Below are 25,749 nucleotides of genomic sequence, written 5' to 3' on the forward strand. Positions count from 1 at the left end.
ACACGTGAAAATATTTTACTGATGGGTTTTGGTGTGTTTTCTTAGACCTTCGTTATTATAAATGATAGATTGTTTAGTTGCAGAAAAAATAATATCTTTTATATATTAATGTTTCTTAATGATCTGATCCTGCGAGGGGACTATTGCGGATACATGCATTGCGATATCGATACTCAAACAATATATTGTTATTCCCTGGTGATAGCGATATTTATATGACAACATTTCTCTTGAAAAATGCTATTTTTATTAGCTATGTTTTAAAATCATTTATGTATTTAATAATATTAAAATAAATAGGTAAAATATATTTTTCAGATCTAATTTATTCAAATTCAGATTAAAAACTGTCAAAGTGCAAACATCTAGTCTTAAAAACACCATGAATAAATGAAAACCTCACAGATATTCTGACTCTGATTAGCTTTTGTCATTTTCCCACCATTAGGGATTATTTTCAGCTCTAGCCGCTAGAATTTACAACTTTATTATTATTATTATTATGTTTTTAATGTACAATAAAGCAAAAGAAGTACAATGGTTTGAAGGACAATGACACATGTTGGACTTTTCTGGCAGAAGTCGAGAACTTTCTTGGTTTATTGTGCTCCCTGCAGTTAAAACTACCCTCTTTGAGTTACAAAATGCAGTTTAATGTTTATGACTTTTCATTAACGCCTACACATAAATGAGTTAACTGTGATTTGGGAGTTTACATGTGTTTTTAATACAGTTTTTGAGCATATTGCAATGTAAAAATAAGCTGTATTTTTTTTTTAATATAATTTCCTAATTACCATAGTTTATTATTAGGCTATTCATACCCAGTTAGAATAGTTGGGTTAAAAATACCCCAACATATAACCCAACTATATAGCACCTTCTCAACTATGGGTTATTTTAACCCAACAAATTGGGTTATTTTGATTAATTTTTTTTCCATTCTGGTATTACTATTGCTACTATTACTAGTACTACTATTAATGTCATAATTATTGCTGTGTAAATAAATAACATGCAGTTGTCAAAAAAATTAAAAATGCTTTATTTTCATTACATTTTAAGTTCCAGCCACAAAGTTATTATCCATTTAATAGATTGGCTACGAATCGCTTGCTTGTATCATCAACAATTAAGATTGCAGGTGAAACGGATAGAAAAAACACGACACTGAGAGGTAATTTGATAAAAAAACAACAATATTATTAGCTTAAATACATACTATAATGCAAAAAACGCCATTACACACATATATTAATACAAATGTTCTGTGTCAGTTAAATCAGTTGACTGTTGATAGATAGATAAATATATATATTTTTAACCCAACTGGTTGAATTATTAACTAAATAACCAAATAAAGGTTAAAACTAACCCAACAAAGCATAAAATATTTTTAACTCAACCATTGGATTAAATAAATAACTCAAGGTTTTTAAGGATGTAGGCCGTCTTACAGCTGATGTAAATGCAGTTTTAATGTTTAAGATTTATTTAGGCTATACCTAAAAAAAGAAATACTGTTTTCATTGTAAATGAATGTGTGTGTTTATTTAACTATTAATGTTGTACTAATTTAGGTGATTCACTGCTGGCATAACGATTTGGATGATGTTAAGTTACCATTAGTAGCTAAACAGTCAATGCACTTTTGAAAGATATTTTATTTAGCCAGATTGCTTGCGTTTCCGCTCATACAAGTAAACAACTTGTTGCGTTTGTAGCAACGGGCATTGTTGCTGTCTACCTGGGAAACCCAAACCATTTGATTCACTCCACAAGCTTACGAGCTGTGTGAGCACGAGTCTGTGTCGTGAGCCATGTGTATGCGCTTAGCGTAGAGTCTCTGCACAGTGCGCACGCACAGTCGAGAACTGTAAAGACTTTTATACTTGATGCCAGAAAGGCGAGCATTTACACTTACGCCAGAAACATGAGCATTTCTCATGTGAGATTGCCAATTTTGCAGATGAATATCAAATATCGCAAATTAAAAAAGTTTGGTCAGTTAAAATATGCGACTAAGTAATGTGTAGTAAGCAATATTTCTCCAGTACTTATAGCAGAACTGTTAACGTCAGAGCTTATCGATACTTTGCTCTTTTATAATGTAGCATCGATACCGATAAAGTACAGAGTTTCGGTACCCCTCCCTATATGTGTATTGCATATATTATTATCGTGATCACATGAATTAAGTGATATTAAGATATATTTTTAAGATATATATAATTAAGATAGGTAGGTAGGTAGGTAGACAGACAGACAGACAGACAGACAGACAGACAGACAGACAGACAGACAGACAGACAGACAGACAGGCAGGCAGACAGGCAGGCAGGCAGGCAGGCAGACAGACAGACAGACAGACAGACAGACAGACAGACAGACAGACAGATAGACAGATAGACAGATAGATAGATAGATAGATAGATAGATAGATAGATAGATAGATAGATAGATAGATAGATAGATAGATAGATAGATAGATAGATAGATAATAAAATATAAGATAGATAGAAAAATATAAGACTTTAGGAGAGACAGACTGGTGCAAATATACAGTGTTGTGTGTGTGAGTGTGTATTGCATTTGTAGTCTTGAGACATTGGTTTATTGTTTGATATTGTTTGTTATGAATGCTGCAGGGATTGTTTTCCTAGGATTATGCTGATGTTTGATTCTGTTGGAGTAGATATGTTTGGTGCACATGGGTTTTTTGCGGATGTCATAACAAACCGTAGCATTCGCTCGTGTTTCCTGAGCTTTGGCCGGGTGATGATTGTCTTTTGTCAGAGGTGAAGGGTGGAGAATAGGGAATCAATTTCATTAACCCAAATACATTTAATCCCGATGCCTGCGGGCTTTATGAACTATCACACACCAACCCTCTTTGTCACTCTCTGTTTTTTTCTTTTAACAGGATTGAGCGTCCCAAAATGAATATGCTGTTATGTCACTTCAAATCTGTGATTTAATATTCTTGTTTTTCTGTTTTGTAAAGCAATAAAACAGGGATATATTTAGAAGCAATCACATTTTTTCTCTGCAGTGTAAGAATTATTTTTTAATACAAAAAACTAGTATTCTTTTTGTATTTGTACTTTTCATTAGTTTTTATTATTTTTATGTCTTTACATCTATCATATTGTAATAGCTAGTACTTCAGTTAGATGCTGAATATTTAGCAGTGTCCTTTTAACCCAATATTAATATTTTATTTGAGCTTTTTTCAAGTTAACAAAAAAGATTTTGACTTCATGTTGTTATTGTCTTAACCTGTCTTCCGTGTGTGTGTGTGTGTGCGTGCGTGCGTGCGTGCGTGCGTGCGTGCGTGCGTGCGTGCGTGCGTATGTGCGTGCATGCGTGTGTGTTCATCATGTGACCCTTACCATGTGTTCCTTTGTTCTCGTTTCTGCCATGTCATTATGTCCGTCAGTGTCACCTGTGTTCACCTCCTGTATGTAATCAGTCTCATCATCCCCAGTGTATTTATAGCCCTTAGTTTCATTCAGTCCTTTTCCGGTATTCGCTAAGTTGGTCTGTCTTCACCCCATGTTCTTCTTGTGTTATCAATTAATGTATGTGTTTTAATAATCCTGAGATCCTGTGCCTTCCTGTTGTGAACCCAGGTGTTACAGTTATTGTAATTTAATTATGGGTTTTTGTTTTTCAGCAGGGAAAATATGTATTGTACACGTCACCATTTTTCTCAGAAAACATATTTCTAAAGGTGCTGTTGAAATTTTCACCAAATGTTGGTAACAACCAACTGAATCTGTATATGCAAAGAAAAACTAAACTAATTAGTTTACAAATTAAGTTATAAGTAGGCCCACACAAAATCTGCGCGCGCAGAATTCCGCAGATTGTTCACAGATTTTTAGCCCATCATTAATTCTGTTTATTTACTTAAGTAAATGTGTATATTTTCTGTCTTTTAGTAGATATACTATGAGAGACTTTCTTTGTTTACCAAATAAAGTGAATCTAATTTTATTTGCATTTTAAACGTTACATAAAAGTTAAAAAGGTGTCATTTTTTAATTCACATATGGTTTTAGTTATGATACTCACAAAATAATTTCGCAGAAATCCGCAGATTTTTACCCAAATTTTCCACAGAAATAGCAAAAAAACATCCGCAGATTCCGTCTGGCCCTAGTTAAGTGTAATAAAATGAAATGACACAGAGAAAAAGTATTGAACACATGGAGAAAGAGAGGTGTAGAATTGCGGTGCAGACAGCAGCTGAAATCTCTAGTTCTTCAGCAACCTTCTGCTCTTCCTCAGTGTAAATGAATATTAGCTGTTTCAGTCCAACATCTACATTTGCAAGATGATAAAGATGGAACCAGAGTGGACATTTCAACAAGACAATGATCTAAAACACAGCCAAGGAAACTCTCAAATTCTTTCTGAGAAAGAAAATCAAGCTGTAGAATGGCCCAGCCAATCACCTGACTCGAATCCAATAGACAATACTAAATGAAGATCAGATTTGATAGACTCACACCTGAGCAATGCATGTGACTTCATTCTCCAGATGAGAGGCGTCTTTAAGCTGCAGCACCAAAAAAGCCTTTTATGTAAAGTATTAAACACATTTCAGTAGTTCAGCTCTTTCTCCTTGTGTCATTTTGTTGTTATTACACAACTTATTTTTCAGATTTTTGTGTTGTTTTATTTTTATGTTTGTATTGTTTGGGTTTTTACCAAAACTTGGTTCAACTCCATGTCAACAGCTCCTTTAGAAATATTTTTTCCAAGAAAAAAAAACCTGATGTGTTCAATACTTATTTTCTCCTCTGTATAAGTTTATTAAAGAGTTAAGTAATATCAAACAAACAAGAGTGCAATTTCACCCCAAAAAATAGCGTGAAGTTTATATGGAGTGACTTGCATTTTAAACACAATATTGTTATATTCTGTTTTACCATTTAAAGCCGTTCCAAACAAACCGACACTCAACATTTGTGTTTTGTCTTAGAGCAACACTGGAGTGATTTACTCCTGAATGAATTTGAGCTAAGTGTTTGAATAAGTTAAACCCACAATGTACATAAAAGCTAGCATAATCAAATACGGTCTAAAACTCTACGATTGTTTTTGATTTCATTGTCATCTTGTTCAACATCTTGTTTGCATCATTCAACATCAGAATTATTAGCCCTCCTGAATATTTTTCCCCAATTTCTGTTTAACGGAGAGAAGTTTTTTTTTTTTTTTTAACACATTTCTAAACATAATTTTTTAATAACTCATTTATAATAACTGATTTATTTTATCTTTGTCATGAATATTTGACTAGATATTTGGCAAGACGCTAGTATTCAGCTTAAAGTGACATTTAAAGTCTTAACTAGGTTAATTAGGCAAGTTAGAGTAGTTAGGCAAGTCATTTTATATCGATGATTTGTTCTGTAAACAATCGAAAATTAATATTGCTTAAGAGGTTTAATAATATTGACCTTAAAGGGCACCTATGGTAAAAAAATCTACTTTTCAATCTGTTTGGACAGACGTGTGTAAGTTTAGTGTATAGACCGTCATATTGGGGTGATAAAAACACACCCAGTCCTTTTTTTTTTTTCAATTTAACAATAAAAAAATGGTGGAGCAATTGGAGCGGTTTTCAGACCAACCACAACTTTACGTAGGAGTGCGGTCCCCCCGCCCACCAATATTGACTGACAGCCTTGCATCACGATCATATCCTCAGTTTCTTGATGCACGTCCGCCATTTTCAGCACATGAGTCAAAGCGATTTCATTAAAGGTACACCCATGCTCTATTTTTTGATGAAAGGCTCATTGGGCTCAACACAAGATCAACATTCTCCACATTATCGCTATAATCGGGTTTATTGCTTGTACCTTTTGCGTGGTGTGACGCTGTACATTTCGAAGTTCTGTGCGTGGGTGTCTGTCGGGGTGCACGCGGCGAAGCTTCGGGTCAGCGGCTTGGCGCGGGGTTTCTGTCGGGGTGCACGTGGCGGAGCTTCGGGTCAGCGGCTCAGCGCTGTTGTGTTTGCCCTGGTGGAGGCTTGTGTTTGGAGTTTTGGAATGCGTGGCGCAACGATTAGGGACACTTCATGTTTCTGCCGCGTCACTGAGTGTGTCTGGTGTGCCGTGTCGCGGCGCATTCGTTGCTTCAGTCAAAGTTAACTAAGTGTGTGTGGTTCGGCAAGCTCGGCACTTGTACACCAAGACTAAACAAAGACACAAATGATTGTGTTCTCTCTGCTTGGTCCAGAGTGTCCTGAGTTGTACATGTACGGCTGAATGCTCATCCTAGCTCAGGTTAGCTTCTCTCTCTCTGTCTGTCAGCCTGTCTGTTGCAAACACAGAGCGTAGGAGCTCTTGGCTCCGCCCCCTTGTTACATTGGGCGGGAAGCCGGAACTGTGAAGCAACACGCCCCTAAAACAGCAAACTGTGTAAACGCCCCCAACATGACACTTTTTAGTGAAGTTAATTCATAAACTAATTTCGAAAGGATCACGTGCTTATGATTGACACGGCTGGCCCCGAGTCAAGCTAATGAATGAACCACCAATCAGGCTATTCCTAACCCAGTATAAATAACCAAACACCCTACCTTTAGTCATCTTCGTTTTGAAGAATCCCCCCTTCCACCCCCTCTCCTCCCCTTTTTTGTACAGGGCAGCATGGCGGCCCAGTGGCTAGCACTGCGGCCTCAAAGCAACAAATGCCTCCGACTCGGGTATCCACCCAACCGGTCAGCATTTTCGTGCGGAGTTCATGTTCTCCCCGTGCTTGCGTGGGTTTTCCCCGGGTCTTCCGGTTTCCTCCCACACCCCCAAAAAAATGAGACTAAGTAAATTGACTAAACCAAATTAGCACCAAATTCAATTCTGTCAGCAACACATCACCTTAGCAATCCTTACGCCACTTGGAGGGAGCTCCGCAATGGAAGGGAGCTCCGGGCTCGAGGATCTTTTGAGCTCGGGGCTCTCTCCCGGGACAGCATGCCAAACTAGCTTATTACCAATCATCAGCTAAGTGTGAACTCTTGAAACACATTATAATAAAAACGTCTGAACTGTGTGTTGAACTGAACCTAAACTGGCACACTCAGAAGAACCATAATATTAATATTAAATCATAAAAAGGGGTAAACTATGTGCCCTTTAAAATAGTAAAAAAAAACTGCTTTCATTCTAGCTGAAATAAAGCAAATAAGACTTTCTCCAGATGAAAAAAATATTATTGGAAATACAGTGAAAATTTCCATGCTCTGTTAACCATCATTTGGGAAATATTTGAAACAGAAAATAAAACCCAGAGGAGGGCGAATAATTCTGACTTCAACTGTACATTATTTTAAACATTGCACATGTAGCACTTCTAGTTTTGTGTTTCTTAATTTTAATGAATCCGTATCAATAAAAAAATGTTCTTGCTTTTCATTTGTTGCAAGGAAAACCCTTCACTACATATTAAATAGCATACCTCCTGTCTATTAATCACATAAAGCTTTGGCACTGTTTCATAAAATAATAATAAAAAAGCAGTTCCCACCCTCCCCCCAAAACAACATTTAGAACTGACTTCAAAGCTGAAGCGCATATCGAGCCATGTGTGCAGTTGCAGCACTATTATTGAACACACTTTGATGCTTCTTTCCCCCAGGTGGTTCCTTCGGCTCCTGTGGTTGGAGAGACTGATTACTCGGACCCGTTTGACGCCAGGCCAGACCCGCGGCCCAGACCCGGCTGGGAACAGAACGCAGTGGAGGCCTGCAGCAGTTACATGGAGCCGTTTGAGGCCCAGCGATTCATAAACGGTACGAGCTTTTTCTGTTCAGGGTTGAGAGAGAAACGAAGGGCTTTTATTCAGACACTGTTATTCTAGATCAGGGGTGTCAAACTCAATTCCTGGAGGGCCGAAGACCTGCACAGTTTAGGGCTTACTCACACTATGCCATCCGTACCGTGCCCAGGCCCGTTTCCCGGATGGTTTTAGAAGTGTGAGTGCGCTGAATCGGGCTCAAGCACGGTTCACTTGGCCGGCCCTGGCCCGGTTGGGAGAGGTGTGCCTGAGCGCGGATCACTTGGGCTTTGGCGCGGTACGCTTGTGTGTGAGCGCAAAACGCGCCAAAGTCCGAAACTGAAAGCGATACGTGTCTTTTAAGGGGCTGTTTCATATGGATTTATTAATCATTCTTACTGTTCAGTGATCGCAAACTGCCGTCGTTTATTAAAGACGCAAACTCCTCACTGCACGTCAGCTGCGCACCTTCAGCAGACCTCCTCATTCCTGCAGCACGAGAGCTTTATGATTGTTTATGCGCGCCAAAAGTGACGGATCTGTCCGGTAAAATATCTGACTGCTTGTCACCGCATCCCTAAAGACTGTTTGGCGAAATATTTGACTGCATGTCACTGCATAACAAACAACTGAAAGGATATAACTAGAGAAATCTCCACTGTGCTGCTGAGTGAGAGCGTATGGCAAGCCGTTTTAGCATTTAAACCTTGTTCTGACTATCCATAAATATATTTAGAGATATCTTTAATTATATTTTGACTAGTCATAATTATAATTCGACTAGTCAGATTGGAAATATCTGCAAATATATTATGACTGACTAGTCATATTCCTCCATTGACTTCCATTGAAAAATATTTGCAGATATCTCTAAATAAGTTTTGACTAGTCACAATTGTAATTAGATATATCTCCAAATGAATTTTTACTAGTCAAAAATCCATTTTAAGATATCTACAACTGTAATTCGACTATTAGTAAATTGATTAGAGATATCTTAAAATATATTTGTAAATATCTTTAAATATGATGAATTAAAGATATCTCTAAATGTATTATGACTAGTAAAAACTCAGTTATATCTCTAAATACAATTGTTACTAGTCAAAATTCATTTGGAGATGTCTCTAATTACAATTATGACTAATCAAAACTCATTTAGAGAGATCTGCAAATATTTTTCAATGGAAGTCAATGGAGGAATAGGACTAGTCATAATATATTTGCAGATATCTCCAATCTGATTTCGTACTAGTACAATTGTAATTGCAGATATCTCTAATTGTCATTCTGAGTAGTGGAGTTATAATTATGACTAGATATCTCTAAATATATTTATGGATAGTCAGAACAAAGATTTAAATGCTAAAAAGGCTTGCCATAGAGAGCGCTTCTCACTGAAAAGAGCAGCAGCGATGACGTAAGCGTGCCGAGGCCCGATATGGTGTGAGCGCGGGCCATCGGGGGAGACGGGAGGGGGGACAAGCGTGCTTTGGCCCGGTTCGAGGCAACTGTACCTAGTGTGAGTACGGCCTTAGTTCCAACCCTGCTCCAACACCCTTACCTGTAGGTTTCAAACAAGCCTGAAGGACTCAATTAGTTTAATCAGGTGTGTTTAATTAGGGTTGGAACTAAACTGTGCAGAGCTGCGGCCCTTTTGGAACTGAGTTTGACACCTGTGTTCTAGATAATGCGGTACATAGCAGTTTAACTTTGCTTTAGTAATGAACGTGAGGAGGGTTTCCAGCATTCAAATGGTGGACTGAAAAATCTTCTTTAAATGCTGCTCTCCTAGTGTAAACATCTAAGCACCACAATCAAACTTACCGTCGTGTTGGATTTTCGTCGGATTTTGTGACAGGAATAACACGCATGGCTTTGACACTACCTACCGAGTGCATCTAAGTTACCGAGAAATGAGGAGGGTTTTTTTTCTCTCATTCGCTGTGCGGTAACATTGCATGAAAAATACATGCTTCCAGCAATTCCTTGAATCAAATATCTCGTTTGTCATGAGGGGCATGAATGAAATTCCTAAATGAAAGAGCCAAACTGCAGTTAAAGTCCACCATTTAATAATTTGGCAAATAATTCGATTACTGATGTCCATGTAAACACAGTACGTCTTTCTCCCCTTCGTCTGTGCGTTTGTTTTGCCTCTGTGAAAATCAACGCGTGCCCAAACCGATACTCTAATTTTTATGCAAATATTAACAGACCTTCCCTCTTTTCCCTCCTCCGACACTCCCCCTAAACAGAGCTAGACACGCCCACTTTTTCCAAAGTAGTGGTGTGAAAAAACCCAGCTGAAACAATCTGGTTTCATGCCCCTTTAAAAGCAAGTTATGTAATATCAATTGTTCCAGACATTTGACCTTAATAAAAATTCAGATTTGGACCTTTTAATGTAGACATTGAGAACCCCTGCTCTAGGGACATCAGAGACTTACTTTACATCTTATAAATGGGGCAAAATAGGTCCCCTTTAAATTGATTAAGCCTGGACGTCAGTAATGTGCATACAGTAGATGTGAGGGGGAAATGAAGCAAGCATGCATGAATTTTTATTTATTTTTATTTTTTTGATTTATTTATTTTCGAACAAAACTATCATACATAAAATATCATTAACACAAAGAAATACATTTCAGCATGGTCGAAAATGAAGCGGGATGAAGCATAAGCTTACAAAGATTACAAACTCTACGCTGCTATGATTAGAGAAACGGATCATTATCAGATCATTAATGATTTGAAACAGATTAGCATATCATCTATCTCACATGGTGCATTTAGCTCATGAAAATGGAATACAGACATTAAAATTTCATCCATGTGAGGTATGAAGAGAGAAATGAAGTGAGATAATACCTAAAAGGCCTAAATCCTGAACACCTTATGGTCATTTATGAGTAAACATTGACCTCCAGATTTACTTCAGATGCACAATGGAAAAAAATAACACTCATGGTCACATGGATGTAAAATGTGCATTGTGTACATCAAAGACTAATCTGTTGACTCATATTCGTCATTATATTTAATGATTAACTGATCCTGTTATTCTTTTAATGATCATACTAGCCTTTTATTTAAAGTAATATTTTATTTTGCTCATTTGCAAGCTTGAAACTAGGGCTGGGTGATAATTCGATATCGATAATTATCACTATATAATTTTTTGATAAAACGATAATGACAGTTCGAAAAGTGTTTGATAATGTTTATGCAGCATGCACATCCGCATGTAGTATATCTATCTATCTATCTATCTATCTATCTATCTATCTATCTATCTATCTATCTATCTATCTATCTATCTATCGATCTATCTATCGTTCTAGTTGTCTATCGTTCTTTCTATCTATCGTACTTTCTATCTATCTATCTATCTATCTATCTATCTATCTATCTATCTATCTATCTATCTATCTATCTATCTATCTATCTATCGATCTATCTATCGTTCTAGTTGTCTATCGTTCTTTCTATCTATCGTACTTTCTATCTATCTATCTATCTATCTATCTATCTATCTATCTATCTATCTATCTATCTATCTATCTATCTATCTATCTATCTATCTATCTATCTATCTATCTATCTATCTATCTATCGTTCTTTCTATTGTTCTTTCTATCTATATTTCTATCGTTCTATCTATATCTATCCATCTTTCTGTCTGTCTATCTATCTATCTATCTATCTATCTATCTATCTATCTATCTATCTATCTATCTATCTATCTATCTATCTATCTATCTATCTATCTATCTATCTATCTATCTATCTATCTATCTATCTATCTATCTATCTATCTATCGTTCTTTCTATTGTTCTTTCTATCTATATTTCTCTCGTTCTATCTATATCTATCCATCTTTCTGTCTGTCTGTCTATCTGTCTATCTGTCTATCTATCTATCTATCTATCTATCTATCTATCTATCTATCTATCTATCTATCTATCTATCTATCTATCTATCTATCTATCTATCTATCTATCTATCTATCTATCTATCTATCGTTCTATCGTTCTATCTATCGTTCTATCGTTCTATCTATCGTTCTATCGTTCTATCTGTCTGTCGTTCTTTCTATCTATCTTTCTATCGTTCTTTCTACCTATATTTCTATTGTTCTATCTATCTATCTATCGTTCTTTCTATCTATATTTCTATCGTTCTATCTATATCTATCCATCTTGTCTGTCTGTCTGTCTGTCTGTCTATCTATCTATCTATCTATCTACCCATCTACCCATCTACCTATCTGTCTATATCTGTCTGTCTGTCTATCTATCTATCTATCTATCTATCTATTGATCGTTCTATCTATTGATCGTTCTATCTATATCTATCTATTTATCTATTGATATAGCCTGGGTCTTTAGTTCGTTGGACCGCTTTGTTTTCTTACTACAATCGATCTACTTAATCGAGTCGAGACCATCTCATTTATAACCATTCTGTACACTGGCCTGAGCGTCTCGGAAGCTGGTCCCGGGCCATCGGGCAGTCCTTATTGTTGACCCTTTCAGTGTATGCAAGACTGAAATTTAATTCTTCATGGTCTTAAAAAGGTCTTAGAAAGTATTAAATTTGACTTGGTGAAACCTGCAGAAACCCTGAAATAAAAATGTTGCATGAGGCATTTTGCATGCTTTTTAAAGTGCAACATCTCCAGTCTTTATTCACTTTCATTATGTAAATGAATGAATATGTGTGTGTGTTGTTGTTCAGAGCTTCAGCACAGTTCAGAACAGGGCAGGAGCAGCCCGCAGCTCTATGACAGCCCATATGAGGAGCGCGTTCGGCCCCGGGCCCCTGTGGAGGATGAGAGGGAGAGCCGTCTGCCCCAGGATGATGAGCGGCCTGCGGATGAGTACGACCAGCCCTGGGAGTGGAAGAAAGACAACATCTCCAAAGCTTTCGCTGGTAAGATGCTGGGGATTCTGGTTTTGGGTAGTGACCGTTTTTACACTAGTGTTTACTGTAAGCAGGGTACAAAATTTAACCTTTTCATGTGTACTGTCACACCGGTGTGATTAGCCTTGGCTGGTCCCTGAAGCGTACAATCACACCAGTGTGATTAGAATGTTCAGAGCACACATCATTAACTGCTAAAATTAAAATCTGACGACAAAGAAGAGGTGCTTATCGCTTGTCATAAATCACAATTTATCTGTGCTTTCAAACAAATAACATTTATTTTAGGTTTCAGACATTTAAATACACATAACTACAAGCAAAACATACCACTTAAGATTTGTAAAATACATGAGGATGTGCATTACGATGGAAATAATAATTATTTTTCAATATAACCGGACGATGTGCTTTGTACACAGTGTTTATGTTACTAGAATACTTGATCAAATCCTCTCCCAGATAAAAAATTGCTTACCTTCATGTATTTCAGCAGAAAATTGCAGTAAACACGTTGTAAATCCAGCAGCTTGGATCTCTTTTGCAGCTGTTGCAAGAAGGGATACAGCTGCGATTGGAAGTTTATTTTAACGAGAAGTATTTGTATTATATATTATTATATATATTATATTATATATTATATTGTAAGTACATTTAAGACTTGTTTCAGTTGTTGTGTATGGTTTGAGGACTTGTTTTCAGCTGTTTGTGTAAAGTTGTAGGGCATTTAAACTTGCTTTCAGTTGTGTAGAATACTACAAGTGTTTAGCCACTGTTTCCTTGGTTACTATAAGAGCTTGTGTAGCGAACGCGGTCGGTTTCGCGTCGTCCGCCTCAGTTTCGGCCCTTGTTTTGACTCGGGAGGCGTGTCCAAACGCCAGGTAACCACTATATAGTGAGCACGCTAGCTTAGTCGGCAGGAGAAGCACTTTAACATCGAGACCAGCAGCCTGTAAGTACATTTAAGACTTGTTTCAGTTGTTGTGTATGGTTTGAGGACTTGTTTTCAGCTGTTTGTGTAAAGTTGTAGGAGATTTAAACTTGCTTTCAGTTGTGTAGAATACTACAAGTGTTTAGCCACTGTTTCCTTGGTTACTATAAGAGCTTGTGTAGCGAACGCGGTCGGTTTCGCGTCGTCCGCCTCAGTTTCGGCCCTTGTTTTGACTCTAGAGGCGTGTCCAGCTGAATTCAATCAGCTAACGTAAGTTATATGCTTTGGGGTTATATAAACAACTAGTTCACCGCGGCAGCGGTCGCGGCAGCCTCGTGTGAAGACCGCCTCGTGTTAAGACCGACGAGTGTAAAGACCATCGACTCTACCTGCGCGACTCCACCGAGCAAAGACACCGACAAAGCACTTGAGTACTTTACTTTCTTCTTTTTTTTTTTTTACTTTATCTTTTGTTGTCAGTGCACTTTTAATATGTGTCTTCTAATTCCTGTTGTTACTAAAGCAGGTCGCACACCAGAAGCGCCGCTCGGCGCCGCGACACGGCGCGTACATGACAGATTAAAGTATCGCACACCAGACGCGCACATTCGAATGATATTTAACATGAAACTAATCAGATGGCGCTCTGTGGCGCGGCTGAAAAATGCACTGCGTCCCGAGCTGTCGCCGGGCGCCGCCGACTTGCGGCGCCGGTGTATGTATCCTGATAGAAACATATGATTAGAATTCTAAAATACATGGCGCTGCGTGGCGCTGCACGGCGCGCCGCCGAGCGTCGCTTCTGGTGTGCGACCTGCTTAACACTCGCAAAACACGGGAGGTACGCTGCAGGCGTAATCCTCACAACCTTCGTTCAATACATGTATCTGCTATTTCACAACTCTCTTTCTCCGTGGGCCTCTGGAACTGTCAATCAGCTGTTAACAAGGCAGATTTTATTACCTCCATAGCTACATATTCTGACTATAATCTCATGGCTCTAACTGAGACCTGGTTGAGGCCGGAGGACACTGCTACACATGCTACTCTTTCTGCTAATTTCTCTTTTTCCCACACTCCTCGTCACACAGGGAGAGGGGGTGGGACTGGACTACTAATTTCCAAAGAATGGAAATTTACTCTGATACCGTCCCTGCCAACAATCAGCTCCTTTGAATTCCATGCAGTCACCATTATCCACCCCTTCTACATAAATGTGGTTGTCATCTACCGCCCACCAGGTAAATTAGGTCACTTCTTAGATGAACTGGATGTTCTTCTCTCATCTTTTTCTAATATTGACACTCCCTTGTTGGTGCTAGGTGACTTCAACATTTACGTTGACAAACCGCAAGCTGCAGACTTTCAGACTCTGCTTGCCTCTTTTGACCTAAAAAGAGCACCTACCTCTGCTACCCACAAATCAGGTAATCAGCTAGACCTTATTTACACACGACACTACTTAGCTGATCAAACAATAGTAACTCCACTACAAATATCGGATCATTTCCTTCTGTCTCTCAACATCCACATTACTCCTGAGCCGTCACACACTCCAACACTGGTTACCTTTCGCAGAAACCTACGATCTCTCTCACCCAATAGACTATCCACCATTGTTTCAGACTCTCTTCCTCCATCTTGCAAACTCTCTGCACTTGATTCGAACAGTGCCACTGATACACTCTGCTCCACACTAGCATCATGTCTAGACCAATTATGTCCTCTTGCATCCAGGCCAGCCCGTGCCAGTCCTCCTGCACCCTGGCTCTCGGATGCTCTCCGTGAACATCGCTCAAAACTTCGAGCTGCAGAAAGAATTTGGCGGAAAACTAAAAATCCTGCACAGCTCTTAACATACCAAACTCTTCTGTCCTCTTTCTCAGCTGAGGTTTCTTCGGCAAAGCAGACGTATTACCGTCTGAAAATCAACAATGCCACTAATCCTCGCCTACTTTTTAAAACATTTTCCTCCCTCCTCTATCCTCCTCCTCCACCCGCATCCTCCACACTTACTACTGATGACTTTGCTACATTCTTTTGCACCAAAACTGCAAAAATCAGTGCTCAATTTGCTGCACCTACAACAAACACGCAAGGTACACCACCAACACCACACACACTCACCTCTTTTTCTCAGCTCTCTGAGTCTGAGGTGTCCAAACTTGTGCTATCTAGCCATGCAACCACCTGTCCACTCGATCCCATTCCCTCTCATCTCTTGCAAGCCATCTCTCCTGCAGTCATACCAACACTGACTCACATAATTAACACATCTCTTGACTCTGGTTTATTCCCCACTTCATTTAAGCAGGCTAGGGTAACCCCACTGCTAAAGAAACCCAACCTGGACCATACGCTACTTGAAAACTACAGACCAGTATCCCTGCTTCCATTCATGGCCAAGATTCTGGAGAAAGTAGTGTTCAATCAAGTCCTGGACTTTCTTACTCAAAACAATCTCATGGACAACAAGCAATCCGGCTTTAAGAAAGGCCACTCAACTGAGACTGCCCTGCTCTCGGTCGTGGAGGATCTCAGACTGGCTAAAGCAGACTCTAAATCATCAGTCCTCATTTTGCTGGACTTGTCAGCTGCTTTTGACACTGTCAACCACCAGATCCTGCTATCTACGCTCGAGTCACTGGGCGTTGCGGGCACTGTTATACAATGGTTCAGATCTTACCTCACTGACAGATCATTCAGGGTGTCTTGGAGGGGTGAGGTGTCCAACCTACAGCATCTAAACACTGGGGTACCTCAATGCTCTGTTCTTGGGCCACTTCTCTTCTCCATCTACACATCATCTCTAGGACCAGTCATCCAGAGACATGGATTCTCCTACCACTGCTATGCTGATGATACCCAGCTATACCTCTCTTTTCATCCTGATGATCCCTCGGTTCCAGCTCGCATTTCAGCCTGCCTGTTGGATATTTCACACTGGATGAAAGATCATCATCTTCAGCTGAACCTCGCAAAAACGGAAATTCTTGAAGTTTCTGCCAACTCGACTCTACACCATAACTTTTCAATCCAGATGGACGGGGCAACCATTACTGCATCCAAAATGGTGAAAAGCCTTGGAGTAACGATTGATGACCAACTAAACTTCTCTGACCACATCTCTAGAACTGCTCGATCGTGCAGATTCACACTCTATAACATCAGAAAGATCCGACCCTTCTTATCTGAACATGCAGCTCAACTCCTTGTTCAAGCTCTTGTTCTCTCCAAACTGGATTACTGTAACTCTCTACTAGCTGGGCTTCCAGCTAACTCTATCAAGCCTCTTCAACTGCTCCAGAATGCAGCAGCACGAGTGGTCTTCAATGAACCTAAACGAGCACATGTCACTCCGCTGCTAGTCCGTTTGCACTGGCTGCCAGTTGCTGCTCGCATCAAATTCAAAGCTCTGATGTTTGCCTACAAAGTGACTTCTGGCCTTGCTCCTTCTTATCTGCTCTCGCTTCTGCAGATCTATGTGCCCTCCAGAAACTTGCGTTCTGTGAATGAACGTCGCCTCGTGGTTCCATCCCAAAGGGGGAAGAAATCACTTTCGCGAACGCTCACGCTCAATCTGCCCAGTTGGTGGAATGAACTCTCTAACTGCATCAGAACAGCAGAGTCACTCGCTACTTTCAAGAAACGACTAAAAACTCAACTATTTAGTCTCCACTACACTTCCTAATCTGTAATTGCCTCTCTGAATATCACACTAACTGTACAAAAAAAAAAAAAAAAAACTACTAATACTTCCCTTCTTAGACTTTACAGACCTGAAACTAGCTTATAGCACTTATTCATTGTTGCTCTTGGTTGTGTAAATTGCTTCCTTGTCCTCATTTGTAAGTCGCTTTGGATAAAAGCGTCTGCTAAATGACTAAATGTAAATGTAAATTAAACTCCGCATTCATTGTATTTTATTAGCATCTACCCTTACCTCAATTCTAAACCCAACCGTCACGGTAATGTAAGAATATTATTTGTTGTTCAGTGACACAAAAATGGTGCTATATTAATGTGAGTTTCCTCAGCTGTATCTCATTTAGACCTCACCGCGCTACAGGAGAGGGTTAAGTTTAGATGGGATACAGCAGAGGAGACTATAGCATATATAGCATAATTTAATAAACCAGTTCTATCTATCTATCTATCTATCTATCTATCTATCTATCTATCTATCTATCTATCTATCTATCTATCTATCTATCTATCTATCTATCCATCTATCCATCTATCCATCTATCCATCTATCTATCTATCTATCAATCATTCTATCGTTCTATCTATCGTTCTATCTATCTATCTGTCTGTCTGTCTGTCTGTCTGTCGTTCTATCATCTATCGTTCTATCCATCTATCGTTCTATCCATCCATCTATCTGTCTGTCTGTCCGTCTGTCTGTCCGTCTGTCTGTCCGTCCGTCTGTCTGTCTATGATTAAATACTCTATATCCATTTGTAGACTCAATAGATTTAACTAAATAGACCTATTGCAATAGTTATATTTAACTCTACTGATATTTAATATAATATAATATAATATTATATAATATAATATAATATAAAAAAATCCATAAAATTTTTTAACCATTTAAATCGTAGTAAATGGCAAAAAGCACAGGATTTTGAGCATTTGAGAGCAGTCTACTCATGAGGAAAGATGATTTGAGTGAGCTTCTCCTGTTTGCTGTTGTGATCGATGGAGCAGAAGAGTCGAGCTCAAAGATCAGAGGGAAAGTGTGACTTCTGCTCCGCTTCACACACACTCAGATCATCTCTGCTTCTGTCACGCGCTGTCATTCCAGCACTTCTCATCTGATTGCTGGTGCTCATGGGTTTTTCACGCTCTGTCAGACGCACATCGCACACAAACAAGGCAAGAGCTTCACGGGAATCCTTCACCAGAACTGTCATGACAGGAAAAGCGGCGCCCGAGAAAATATCTACTAATATGAGATGTTTCTGAGCATAAAATCAGCACATTAGATGATTTCTCAAAGATTGTGTGACACTGAAGACTGGAGTAAAATTATGCTGTCAATGCAGTTTAATATTTCACATTACCGCTGTTTTTTGTCTTTCTTTGATCAAGTAAATGCACAAATATACACTACCGGACAATGTTTGAGCAGTAAGATGCTTTAATGTTTTTAAAAGAGGCCTATTCTACCTGCGAAGGCTTTGATCAAAATACAGTAAAAAATATTAAATTGCATCTTCGTTTACTTTCCCTCGTTTTCACCTACTTTATATGTCCTTCTATTGACTTCTATAGCATTTTTCTAGATATCTTCTTTTGTGTTCAACAGAAGAAAGAAGCTCATATCAGTTTGTGGTAAACCGTGCCTTTGAATTACAAAGTAAAATACAGTAAAAATGTTAAAATAACAATTTTTATATTAAATGTAAGCTAAAAATGTATTTATTTCTGTGATTAAAGTTTTTTTTAGCATCATTGTTGTAGTAAATGTTTTAAAATGTGCTGATTTCTGTTCTCCTATGTGTATAATTGGTTCTCAGTAAATATTAATATTTTTATATAATTATCATTAAGTATGATTAATATAGGGTGGCTCACAGCAAGAAGGTCGGTGGTTTGAGTCCCTGCTGGGTCGGTTGCCATTTCTGTATGGAGTTGGTTCTTCCAGTTAGGGCTGTGCGATTAATCGAAATCGTATCGCGATTTGAAACGCTGTGATTAGCTATTCGCAAGAGACTGCAATATAAAATATACATTATTTAACTTTCCCCGCTCAGAGCAAATGCATGACTAATGTCAGTGTGTGACAGTCATCTGTGTGACAATCTTACTAGCCAATTGAGTGAGCACACTTTCGTTCTGCCCAATCAGAATTGTTAAACCGAGCTATACAGAACGTCCACAATAGGGTATATTCCGAGCTAGTGTTTTTCCCATGCTGATAAACTTCCGGTGACCAGTTTTTTCCATTTTATACGGTTCCTTTTACAGCATCGATGTTGTGATGTAATCAAAATACAATCAGTTAAATAGACGTTGGCATTCATTTAGTTGCTCAAGCGTAAAACGAGGAAAAAAGCCATTTGCTAGCACGTGCCCGTCAGAATCGGCAGGCTAGCACTGAAGCTCCATTGAATATACTGGGGTAAAATAAATGCTCATATTATAAAGACATGGCAGGGAAAAATGTAATTTAAAGCGGGGCTTCTTGTACAATCTGATACCCACTTTATATCGGATATCACTTAGCAAGTGGAGATTGCTGATTAAAAAAAAAAAACAGACCTTAAACGCACAGATTTTGTATTTTAATACAGTTCACCGGAAACGATTAACCCAGGTTACTGGCAAATTAAAAGTCCTATTAGCATGCTTCGGCATATACCCTATAAAAAACAAATTAACAGGAAAGCACGGAAGAATGGGATGATTGCATTTGCCGCTTCAGAAGCATTAATAGACGAATTAATACCAGAGAAAAACAGCACATTGGCATTATAGAAATATCTTGGTTTCAAAGGCACAGGCACAGACACCAAATAAAACCAGGTAATTTGTATGAGATGTTGCAGAATTGTTCCTTGTTGCCACAGCATGAGGAAATACAACAACCAGCACCTAAAAAAGCACCACAGGCGGCTATATGAGGAGCGTCTTGCTAAAAAGCAGGGGCGTAGATTATTGTATAATTAAAATTTTTGCGAAAAACATTGTTCTGATGTATTTTCGTTTTTAGGATTCTTTTGAGCATTTCCATTAGAAATGTCTTTACGTAAATTTCAAACTACATTTAGTTAAAAGTGTTTAATTGCACAGTTTGTTCTGTATATTCGCTAAAATAAATGCAACCTTGGTAAAACAACATAAATTAAAGCTGCAAGCAGCGATGATAGGGACCTCGCACCCGGGCTCACCGCCGCCCGGTGACCTTACGATGACAGAGAACAGGGAACAATAATAATTTAAGCCAATATATAAAAAAAATCTAAGAAAATCACAGATTTATGCCAAACTTCCTCCTGTCAGCAGGTGGCGCTATAACTCTGACTTAAGATTGGCATGTAGATGTCTTCCGGAGAGGAATCTTATCAACCATGTGAAATTTCAGGCACATGGGACATTGTGTGGCTGAGTTATAAGCCAAACTACCTTCTGCCAGCAGGTGGCGTTATGACTGACTCAATATTGTTATGTGGATGTGTTCAGGAGCGGACTTTTATCAACCATGTGAAGTTTCAGGCAGATCAGAGATTGTGTGGAGATTGTGTTTTAAGACAAACTACATTCTGCCAGCAGGTGGCGCTATGAAAGACTCAATAATATTATGTAGATGTGTTTAGCAGAGGACTTTCATCAACCATGTGAAGTTTCAGGCAGATCGTACATTGTGTGGCCGAGTTACAAGCCAAACTACTTTCTGCCAGCAGGTGGCGCTATGACTGACTCAATATTGTTATGTGGATGTGTTCAGGAGAGGACTTTTATCAATCATGTGAAGTTTCAGGCAGATCAGACATTGTGTGGTTGAGTTATAATAACTTCCTGTTCCATGGCGAAGCGTTGAGGTTTGTCATGCCACCACAGACACGCCCCTCTGCAAAAACTCTAGATCTTTACAATATATCATCGCTAGAGCTTTCAGATGACACCACTCTATTTTGGTGCTGATACGGGAAAGTTTGTGGGAGGAGTTTGTTACAGTGTCAAACATGTCATTTCCTGTGGCCAGCAGGTGGCGCTATAACTGTAACTGGATATCGGCACGTAAACCTGATCAGGTCAGGACTGTTATTAAATGTGTGAATTTTGAGGCAGATCGAATAATGCATCCCTGAGTTATAAAGACTTCCTGTTTTGTGGCGAATCATCAAAGTTTGCAAGGCCGCCACGGACACGCCCATCGATGAAAACTCGAAAGCTTCGCAATTTAACATCCCCAAGGCTTTAAGATGACAAAACCCAATTTTGGTGTTGATTGGATAAAATCCCTAGGAGGAGTTCGTTAAAATACAACGCCTGGAAATGGCAAAAATGCCACTTTTTCGCCGCAGGAAGTTAATTATATCTGACTTCCTGTTGGGTTTGAGATATGGCTCCAAGAGACTTTTTCGTATGTTTTGGCGTGTTTGAGGTGTGTGCCAATTTTCGTGCATGTGCGTGATTCATAGCTCGGGGGCTCGTCCGTTTAATTTTTCTAGGTGGCGCTGTCGAGTCATTTTGCCACGCCTACTTCAATATTGTTATGTGGATGTGTTCAAGAGATGACGTTTATCAACCATGTGAAGTTTCAGGCAGATTGGACATTGTGTAATTGAGTTATAAGGACTTCCTGTTCCATGGCGAAGCGTTGAGGTTTGTCATACCGCCACGGACACGCCCCCCTGCGAAAACTCTAGATCTTCACAATATATCATCGCTAGAGCTTTCAGATAACACCACCCAATTTTGGTGCTGATACGATAAAATTTGTGGGAGGAGTTTATCACTCCGTAAATCATGTCATTTCCTGTGGCCAGCAGGTGACGCTGTAACTGTATCTGGATATTGGCATGTAAACGTGTTCAGGTCAGGACGCTTATCGAGCGTGTGAATTTTGAGGCAGATCTGATAATGCATGCCTGAGTTATAACGACTTCCTGTTTTGTGGCGAATCGTCAAAGTTTGCGAAGCCGCCACGGACACGGCCATCGACGAAAACTCTAAAGCTTCGCAATTTAACATCGCCAAGGCCTTTAGATGACAAAACCCAATTTTGGTGTCGATCGGATAAAATCCCTAGGAGGAGTTCGTTAAAATACAACGCCTGGAAATGGCAAAAACGCCACTTTTTCGCCGCAGGAAGTTAAAAATATCCGACTTCCTGTTGGGTTTGAGATATGGCTCCAAGAGACTTTTTCGTATGTTTTGGCATGTTTGAGTTGTGTGCCAATTTTCGTGCATGTGCATGATTCGTGGATCGGGGGCTCGTCCGTTTAATTTTTCTAGGTGGCGCTGTCGAGTCATTTTGCCACGCCCACTTCCGAAGCCCATAACAAACGTAAATTTTCGCCACTTCTGAGGCGTGTGCAAAGTTTCGTGAGTTTTCGGGCATGTTTAGCCCCTCAAAACCGCGATTCATTCCGCGGAAGAAGAAGAAGAAGAAGAAGAAGAATAATAATTAAAGCTGCAAGCAGCGATGATAGGGACCTCGCACCCGGGCTCACCGCCGCCCGTTGACCTTACGATGACAGAGAACAGCGAACAATATTAATTTAAGCCAATATATAAAAAAATCTAAGAAAATCACAGATTTATGCCAAACTTCCTCCTGTCAGCAGGTGACGCTATAACTGTGACTTAAGATTGGCATGTAGATGTCTTCCGGAGAGGAATCTTATCAACCATGTGAAGTTTCAGGCACATGGGACATTGTGTGGCTGAGTTATAAGCCAAACTACCTTCTGCCAGCAGGTGGCGTTATGACTGACTCAATATTGTTATGTGGATGTGTTCAGGAGCGGACTTTTATAAACCATGTGAAATTTTAGGCAGATCGGACATTGTGTGGCCGAGTTACAAGCCAAACTACCTTCTGCCAGCAGGTGGTGCTATGACTAACTCAATATTGTTATGTGGATGTGTTCAGGAGAGGACTTTTATCAATCATGTGAAGTTTCAGGCAGATCAGACATTGTGTGGTTGAGTTATAAGAAATTCCTGTTCCATGGCGAAGCGTTGAGGTTTGTCATGCCACCACAGACACGCCCCTCTGCAAAAACTCTAGATCTTCACAATATATCATCGCTAGAGCTTTCAGATGACACCACTCTATTTTGGTGCTGATACGGGAAAGTTTGTGGAAGGAGTTTGTTACAGTGTCAAACATGTCATTTCCTGTGGCCAGCAGGTGGCGCTATAACTGTAACTGGATATCGGCACGTAAACCTGTTCAGGTCGGGACTGTTATTAAATGTGTGAATTTTGAGGCAGATCGAATATTGCATGCCAGAAGTATAAAGACTTCCTGTTTTGTGGCGAATCATCAAAGTTTGCGAGGCTGCCACGGACACGCCCATCGATGAAAACTCTAAAGCTTCGCAATTTAACATCACCAAGGCTTTAAGATGACAAAACCCAATTTTGGTGTTTATCAGATAAAATCCCTAGGAGGAGTTCGTTAAAATACAACACCTGAAAATGGCAAAAGCGCCACTTTTTCGCCATAGGAAGTTAAAAATATCCGACTTCCTGTTGGGTTTGAGATATGGCTCCAAGAGACTTTTTCGTATGTTTTGCCATGTTTGAGGTGTGTGCCAATTTTTGTGCATGTGCGTAATTTGTAGATCGGGGGCTCGTCCGTTTAATTTTTCTAGGTGGCGCTGTTGAGTCATTTTGCCACGCCCACTTCAATATTGTTATGTGGATGTGTTCAAGAGATGACGTTTATCAACCATGTGAAGTTTCAGGCAGATCGGACATTGTGTGGTTGAGTTATAAGGACTTCCTATTCCATGGCGAAGCGTTGAGGTTTGTCATACCGCCACGGACACACCCCTCTGTGAAAACTCTAGATCTCTACAATATATCATCGCTACAGCTTTCAGATGACACCACTCAATTTTGGTGCTGATACGATAAAATTTGTGGGAGGAGTTTGTTACTCCGTAAATCATGTCATTTCCTGTGGCCAGCAGGTGGCGCTGTAACTGTATCTGGATAGCGGCATGTAAACGTGTTCAGGTCAGGACGCTTATCAAGCGAGTGGATTTTGAGGCAGATCGGATAATGCATGCCTGAGTTATAATGACTTCCTGTTTTGTGGCGGATCGTCAAAGTTTGCGAGGCCGCCACGGACACGCCCATCGACGAAAACTCTAAAGCTTCGCAATTTAACATCGCCAAGGCCTTTAGATGACAAAACCCAATTTTGGTGTCGATCGGATAAAATCCCTAGGAGGAGTTCGTTAAAATACGACGCCTGGAAATGGCAAAAATGGCACTTTTTCGCCGCAGGAAGTTAAAAATATCTGACTTCCTGTTGGGTTTGAGATATGGCTCCAAGAGACTTTTTCGTATGTTTTGGTGTGTTTGAGGTGTGTGCCAATTTTCGTGCATGTGCGTGATTCGTATATCGGGGGCTCGTCCGTTTAATTTTTCTAGGTGGCGCTGTCGAGTCATTTTGCCACGCCTACTTTCGAAGCCCATAACAAACGTAAATTTTCGCCACTTCTGAGGCGTGTGCAAAGTTTCGTGAGTTTTCGTGCATGTTTAGACCCTCAAAACCGCGATTCATTCCGCGGAAGAAGAAGAAGAATAATAATAAACGGAGCAATTCCAATAGGGCCTTGCACCGTTCGGTGCTCGGTCCCTAATTAAAGCTGCAAGCAGCGATGATAGGGACCTCGCACCCGGGCTCACCGCCGCCCGGTGACCTTACGATGACAGAGAACAGCGAACAATATTAATTTAAGCCAATAAATTAAAAAAATCTAAGAAAATCACAGAATTATGCCAAACCTCCTCCTCTCAGCAGGTGGCGCTATGACTGTGACTCAAGATTGGCATGTAGATGTCACCAGGAGAGGAATCTTATCAACCATGTGAAGTTTCAGGCAGATCGAACATTGTTTAGCTGAGTTATAAGCCAAACTGCCTTTTGTCAGCAGGTGGCGCTACGACAGACTCAATGTTGTTATGTAGATGTGTTCAGGAGAGGACTTTTATCAACCATGTGAACTTTCAGGCAGATCGGACTTTGTGTGGTTGAGTTATAATGCAAACTACCATCTGCCAGCAGGTGGTGCTATAACTGTGACTTAAGATTGGCATGTAGATGCCTTCAGTAATGGAATTTAATCAACCATGTGAAGTTTCAGGCAGATCGGATGTTGTTTGGCTGAGTTATAAGCCTATCTACCTTCTGCCAGCAGGTGGCGTTATGACTGACTCATTACTGTTTTGGTGATGTGTTCAGAAGAGGACTTTTATGAGCCATGTGAAGTTTCAGGCTGATCTGACTTTGTGTGGTTGAGATATAAGGACTTCCTGTTCCACGGCGAAGCGTTGAGGTTTGTCATGCCGCCACGGACACGCCCCTCTGCAAAAACTCTAGATCTTGACAATATGTCATCACTTA

At 39.7% G+C, this 25,749-nt stretch overlaps 1 protein-coding gene and 1 long non-coding RNA gene across 6 annotated transcripts in view; both read left to right on the forward strand.

Annotated features, from left to right (window-relative positions):
* LOC147846539 (uncharacterized) overlaps window positions 1–25,749 on the forward strand; it is a 214,014-nt gene that overhangs the window by 94,645 nt on the left and 93,620 nt on the right. The window lies entirely within an intron of this gene.
* Window positions 1–25,749, forward strand: part of shda (Src homology 2 domain containing transforming protein D, a) — a 76,800-nt gene that overhangs the window by 7,279 nt on the left and 43,772 nt on the right. For 3 of the 5 annotated variants that reach the window (XM_087239627.1, XM_087239628.1, XM_087239626.1), the window contains 2 exons: window positions 7,654–7,807; window positions 12,533–12,727. In XM_087239627.1, coding sequence (XP_087095753.1) covers window positions 7,654–7,807; window positions 12,533–12,727 — 349 coding nt within the window. 5 annotated transcript variants of the gene reach the window in all.

The sequence above is a fragment of the Danio rerio genome, chromosome 2 (assembly GCF_052040795.2).
Source record: "Danio rerio strain M-AB ecotype USA chromosome 2, GRCz13ab, whole genome shotgun sequence".
Lineage (NCBI taxonomy): Eukaryota > Metazoa > Chordata > Actinopteri > Cypriniformes > Danionidae > Danio > Danio rerio.